Genomic DNA, 6,829 nt, shown 5'->3' with positions numbered 1-6,829 from the left:
GGGCTCCGTTTCTGCACCCCGGGCCGGCAGAGCCGGCGAGCTGGAGGCCTTGTGCGCAGGCGGGGAAGGAGCCGAGAGAGGGAGAGACTGATGATGGGACGTGCGGCGTGCACGGGTGTGTGTGTACACGGACCGCACGCTTGGGGGTGCGGGTGTGGCGGGGTGACAGTAGCTGGTGGAGACTGGAGGGGGTCCCCTGAATGTAGGTGTCAGGCCAGTATGAGTCTGCATGTGCTTAGCTGTGTGCAGAGGGGTGTTTGCTGACTGGATGTGAAATTATTCCGGAAGCTGCAACCCCAGGTGGACTTGGCCAGAGAGAGAGAGAAGGGTCTGGGGTGCTGCAGAGGCGAAGAGTGATCTGTTCCTCTTGGCGCCCGGCCTCGCTGCCCCTAGCCGTGCCTGTCTGTCGTGGCTTCCGTGCTGAGACACAGTGATGACGGTTCCCCCGGGGCACTGGGATAAAGAGGGGAAGGTGAGGCGTGGAGAGTGTGGGACAGACAATGAGAAAGCTGTGGGGGACATATCGGGCGAGTCTGTAGGAAAGTCCTGGGGTGCATGGGAAGGTGGGGAGTCAGTGCGTCAGCGCTGTTGTCCATCGGGGCCCTTGAAGGAGGGGTGCCTGTGTAGGCACCTGTTTGAGAGTGTGTTTGAGCCTGTAGATTGCATCTTTGAACGTGAGGGAGGCGAATGTGTGCAGTGCGTGCGCGCGCGCGCGCGCGCGTGTGTGTGTGTGTGTCTGTGTGTGTGTGAATTTCCCTTATATCAGGTTTCAGTGTGAAGGGAGCAGGATTGCCTTCCAGGGTTGGGGGACTCAAAAACACGCAAGAGGATCCCTAAGAAGTTCCCTTCTCTCTGCCCCATATATAATCTTGGCATCTGCCTGCTCCCTCCGCAGCGGGTTCTTTGGGGAGCCTGATGCCTTCCCTATGTTCACCGCAAACAACCGAGTGAAGAGGAGACCCTCTCCCTATGAGATGGAGATTACAGACGGTGAGTCTCCACATCCCCGCCTCTGGCCCTTAGAGCCTTCTCAGGCATGGACATCCAGACCATGTACAGGTTTCACACAGTGGGCAGACCACTTTGGAGCCAAAATGCCAAAGCCCTTCACCGGGGACCAAAGCTGGGTGGAGCTGAGAGGGTCACAGTCCTGGGAAGAGGAGATGTGAGAGATGGAGGGATGCACAATGGCCCTGAGTCCAAAGCTGTAGAGTTCATTCTAGTCCCTGTCAGAGTCCATTCCTACACTCTGCCAGGGATCCCAGGAGAGGGCATCAATGGACTCCAACCACTGACCCTCAAGGTATTCCAGAACAACCCTCATGTTGTCTTTGGAGTCTGGCATTGCACCTTCCATGATCTTCCCCCAGATTCTGCATTGACCCTTTACCCCTTCTAGTTCCCCACTCTGTGTTGAGACCTGGAGTTCCTCCCATTGTTATAGATTCTACCCTGGTCCTTTGATTCCTGCAACGGGGACTCAGCATGGCTACTGTGAGAACTATATTATTTGAATATGATTTGGCCCCAAGCTTTCCAGAAAGGGCTGGAAGGATGGGAGATCTGGGGACCCCTGTCCTCTTCTCAGGGTTGACCTGCTGTGCTCACCACCAGAGCAGAACAGACTCTTCAGAGCTGGGGGTCATGAGCAAGTGCTGGAGCTCCATAGGACACTGAGGCTTCAGGAGGGCTGGGCCAGATGCTAGGATCTGATAGGAAGGCTGTATGTGGAGACTGAGCTTCAGAGGTGAGTCTAGCAACCATAGTGCTGCTGATGAGAGAGGATTCTACAGCCCAGGGTGGGGGTGTGTGCTGGGGGCAGCCCTGAAGTTTCCCAGGGGAGAAGCAGAGGAGAGGAGAGCAGGAGGGTCCAGGAAGAGTGCAGGAAGGCTATTGCCCATAAACATACCCTATATGTATATTCTGAGTGCCTACTCAGAGCCAGAGGGAGACAAAGGACTTCAAAGAATGGACAGACTAAGAAAGAGGAGGAGAGGTCCTCTAAGGAAGAGCCAGACAGAAATAGGCAGACAGGTAGGTAAAGGGAAGGAAGGAGGGTGATGAACTCAGAGACTGAGCCCAGAGGAGCCCACAGAAGTGGAACAATGCAGGCTCCAGAGTCAAGACTGTATTTTCTTTTTAATGGGGTTGGGATTGAACCCAGGGCCCCATGCATGCTAAGCAAGCATTTTACTACTGAGTCAGGGCTAGATATGGATTCCTGTTGCTCAATTTTTTTCTGGGCCACAATTTATTTGTGTGTAAAATGGAGAGACTAACAGCTTCCTCCCAGATTGTTGAGTGACTACCACTAGGTAAAGTGGTTTTAGGACACAGATTGGGGTAGGTACTCATTCATCCTTCTTATTCTGTGTCTGTCGGGAAGATATGTAGGGCTTCTGGGGACAGTAAGCGCCCTCCATTAAAGTCTAGGGTCTCCTTAACATGGAAATTTTGTGTGTCTCCTTCACAACCATACTCCTAGAACCCAGAACATTGCTGGCAGGCCTTAGACAGTCTTTCAGGGGGTGGACAATAGCAATAATTCTGCCACTTGCTGGGCATTTACTGTATGCCATAGGCTTTGTGTGCCCACAAGCCTGTGAGGTCAATATTAATTGTTTCTTTCACAGATGAGTAAAGTGAGGCTCAGAGAGATTAAGTAGCTTGCTTAAAATCTTACAGTGAGTCCTGGTCTATTCTCCTAACAGTGAACATGAGCTTTGGAATCTGTCCTCGGCTCCCCACCACTGCTCGCTCCCAGAGGCTGCCTGGCTGGGACAGCAGTTGTAGTGTCCCTTCCCCTTCCCCTGCTGTGAGCTCCCTCAAGCTCACCAGCACCACCATGGTACAGGACTTGCCATCCTTGTGTCACAGCTTGGGGACCTGCAGGCCTGAGAGCAGCGTGTTGTTTCTCTGAGGCGGCCCAGGGCAGAACTGCCCACAGGTGTGTGTTTTTTTCCAAGCCTAGGTCTGGCCTTTGGCTAAGAGTCCTCTGGGCTGGGGCCCATGGGGTTTGGAAAGACAGCTTCAGAGATAATGAAGGGGCTGAGTGATCCTCTCTGGGAAAATAAGTGAGTGTGTGTGTGCATGCAAGAGAGGAAAGGGGCATCATAAAGCATCAGGCATCAGCATGGATGATCTGGGTTCCAGATTGACCATTGAGGCAAGGCCTGCCTCTGTCCCATGCTGCCTCCTTAGCTGTAAAATAAGCATGGGATTTGAATACAATCTTCGCCCTTTTCTTTCCCTTCATCTCATCCCAAGTCTCCATATTCTGAGGTCTGGATCCAGTGGTTACTAGAAGAGGGCCTTGTCTATTCCCACTTTACACCCACTGCCAGGCTATCTTTGCCTATTTCCTGCCTCAGGGCCTTTACACATACCATACTTTCTGCCTAAACATTCTTCCTCTTCTCTGCTTGTGCCTGGCTAGTGTTGCTTTATCCTTAAATTTTTATCTTATGGATGTCCTATCATCAGAAAGGCCTTCACCAGCCATATTAGCTAAGTGTAGTAGCTTCTTTCCATTTTTGGTCCTGTGTTTTGTTCACTATTTTTCATTCCCATTAAAACGTAAGCTCCATGAGGGCAGGGACCATTTGTGTTTTAGTCACCCTTATTCCTTAGTGCCTAGCATAGTACCTGGGTTGTTAGTAAAACATCAATGACAGGGCCAAGGCTCAATGGTTCCGGTGCCTGCCTCGAAAGCGCAAGGTCCTGAGTTTGATCCCCGGTACAAAAAAAAAAAAAAAAAATTGATGACAGTAGTAGTGGATATATATTAAATGTTTAAATAGAGGATGGCATTTTCTTAAATCTTTTATCCTGGGAGGCATTGGACTCATGTAACCATCTTGTAGTAACCATCAGTTTACTAGTACTCTGCCCATTTGCAGAGGAGGCAACAAGGCACAAACCGCCCAAGGACATTCCCCAGGAACACTTGTCTAGGGAAGGATGGTCCAAAACCATACCTGGAGAGCCTAGTTTATCTTCCTACATAGCTTTACAGGGCCTCTTGGCATGAATGACTGCCTGAATGGATGAAGTACTGTCCCAGTCCTCAAATGTCAAACACCTCTGAGAATAGCTATACATGTGTAATAACCAAGAGTGGCAGAGATGAAGTTGTAGCAGGGCCATGGGTGGGGTTTGACTGGGGTAGTTGGGAGGGTCAAAGAAGAGCTCATGGAGAAGGTGACATGTGAACTGGGCTTAGAGTCTGAGTAAGGGAAAGGAGGCATCCTAGTGGATGGAGAGTCCTTTGGGGTGATCTCAGGCCTTTCTCCTGACCTGTGTCCTTCAACCTCCAGGTCCCCACACCAAAGTTGTGCGGCGGATCTTCACCAACAGCCGGGAGAGATGGCGGCAGCAGAATGTGAACGGGGCATTTGCCGAGCTGCGCAAGCTGATTCCCACACATCCCCCAGACAAGAAGCTCAGCAAGAATGAGATCCTTCGCCTGGCTATGAAGTACATCAACTTCCTGGCCAAACTACTTAATGACCAGGAGGAGGAGGGCACCCAACGGGCCAAGCCTGGCAAGGACCCTGTGGGGGGAGGTGGTGGGGGTGGGACAGGGGGTGGAGCACCCCCTGATGACCTCCTGCAGGATGTGCTTTCCCCTAACTCCAGCTGTGGCAGCTCCCTGGATGGTGCAGCTAGCCCGGACAGCTACACAGAGGAGCCGGCACCCAAGCACACAGCCCACAGCCTCCATCCTGCCCTGATGCCCGCCACTGATGGGGCTGGCCCCCGGTGATGGGTCTGGGGCATTGAGGACTGGCCAGCAGGGGTCCCTTAGGCCACTGGGGTAGTGGACATCAGGGCAGGTGGGATGGAGAAGCAGGGCAACGGATTCTTGATGAACTTCCCTTGAAGTCTGATCTTTGGGAAGCCCTAACTGTCCCAGGTCCTAGCTATCCCTGCTCAGTAGGAAATTCTGATTCCTGCCTCAGTAGGAGAACAGGAAAATGGAGCAAAGTGGTAGGTACTTTTTCTGAAGATGGCACGGTTTCCCCTCTCTCCACAATCCCTAAGAATTCCCAAGTAAGAGGCTTAAGTGTCACTGCTTTTGTCCTGAAGTTTGGGAACCCTGTCTTTACCGGGACCTGGGGTTATCAGCTGTCACCTGAGGCATCCAGGGATCCTCTGACTTGCCTTTAGCCCCTCCTGAGTTGGCTGGGGTGGCTTTTATGGCCACTTCTGTCAAATAAATAGGTACCCAATAGCTGCCCATTTCTTGAGCCTTGTCTCCGCCCAGACCTGTGTTGGTCCATCCAGCTTGCCAGCTGCTGCGGGGAGTCCCAAGCCCCGAGGTGCCTTCTTCAGGGCCTGGTTAAAGAAGATGGCCAGTGGACAGACTGCTCTCACCTGGGCCAGAGGGGCAGCAAACCCAGGAGCCCTTACTTTTTGCCCTGGGGATCAGAGCTCTGCTTTCCGCGTACTGAGACTTGCCTTCTTGTCCTGCAGCTATTGGAACTGAGCGTACAGCCTTGAATATACCCTATTGGGGTTGTATAAAGGCAGAGAAAGGGAAAATGATATTAGAGAGAAACAGAGTAAGAAATATTTTGGGCATGTGGGCTTCAACTCCTACCAGTCACTGTTCGTGCCACGGAGCAAATGCCAGTATGCTATCGGGCACCGGTTGGTGCTGAGATGTGAGGCCTGTGTGTGTTCTTCGAGATGCTTGGAGGGAGTTAGTTCCCTGCTGCAACATGTCTGTCTGTTTTTGGTCTGATCTCTCTTCTGAATTGAGCATAGACTCTGTCCTATGACTTTTTTTGTATTTGGAATATTTGCTTGACTTCTGTTATTGGTGGAATCTTTAGGTCTTGATACAGCCCCACCTGTAGAAGTGATTAGGGAGTCCAGCCAGAGGCCAGGCCCTGCTAAGAGCCCAACATATGCACATTCATGTAGCAGAACCTTAAGTACCCTTTGATTGTGCAGCTTTAGGTCATCGGGTGTGTATGGTGTGGGAGGCTGGTTTAATTCAATAGGAGTGCCCACTCCGAAAGTTGTACGTGAAATTCATGTAAATCAAATTTTCATTCTTCATCTTTTACAGAAATAACTACTGAAAGTCCTTTTGTAAAGTGAATCATTTTGTAAAGTGGACCACTGTTTTCTTGCCTCCTCTGTCAATTCAGACAGTGGGACATGGTTGGTTCCTTTCCCCTTTCCTTTCCTTTCCTTTTTTTTTTTTTTTTCTTGTGATGGAGTCTTGCTATGTAGCCCAGACTGGCCTCAAATTCATGGCAGTCCTCCTGCTAAGCCTCCCCAAAGTTGAGATTACAGGTGTGTGCCACAATGCGCAGGTGGGGACATGGTTTGCTTAAGGCTAGGCCTGCCTGAGATGTATTGCAGTGCCATGTAACAAACTGCACAGAAGTGCTGTGTATCTGTCACTGTATTTAATTTATTACAGTCCTCTCCTACAAGGCTCTTGAGGTCAGAGGGAAAACATTTGATAGCCTGATCATACCATGCAGAAGCCCATCATGTTCTGAGCTTTAGCCCAGTGTGATGGAGGTCTGAGCACAACCTATGAAAACAAGGAGAGGTTGCCACTTCCCTCCCCTTCCTTTTAAGTTGTGAGGTCCATTTCTTGGGTGTGGGGACGATACTGTAAACCCCTGAAGCACTCTGACTAGAGATCTCATTTCATACTCCCAAAGTTATATTTTTCCAGTGCTTAGAAGATCCCCCGAGGAGTCTCACCCTTGTAAAAGCAGAATAGCTAAAAAATGAAACAAAACATGGAGCAGCTGCCCTAGGCTTTAAGGCTGTGTTTGGTTCCTACTTAGTTAGCTTATCTAGC

At 50.9% G+C, this 6,829-nt stretch overlaps 1 protein-coding gene across 1 annotated transcript in view; it reads left to right on the top strand.

Moving 5' to 3' along the window:
* The window catches only part of Tal1 (TAL bHLH transcription factor 1, erythroid differentiation factor), a 9,842-nt gene extending 3,600 nt beyond the window's left edge, over positions 1-6,242 (top strand). Inside the window, exons 2-3 of the mRNA XM_010610411.1 lie at positions 660-990; positions 4,317-6,242. Coding sequence (XP_010608713.1) covers positions 660-990; positions 4,317-4,765 — 780 coding nt within the window. The 3' untranslated portion in view covers positions 4,766-6,242. The remainder of the gene's footprint in view (positions 1-659; positions 991-4,316) is intronic.
* The last annotated feature ends 587 nt before the right edge of the window (positions 6,243-6,829 follow it).

Source organism: Fukomys damarensis, unplaced genomic scaffold (assembly GCF_012274545.1).
Source record: "Fukomys damarensis isolate Sample0158 unplaced genomic scaffold, DMR_v1.0_HiC HiC_scaffold_23, whole genome shotgun sequence".
Lineage (NCBI taxonomy): Eukaryota > Metazoa > Chordata > Mammalia > Rodentia > Bathyergidae > Fukomys > Fukomys damarensis.
The sequence above is the reverse complement of the archived record's forward strand: the minus strand, read 5'-3'. Positions and strand labels throughout refer to the sequence as shown.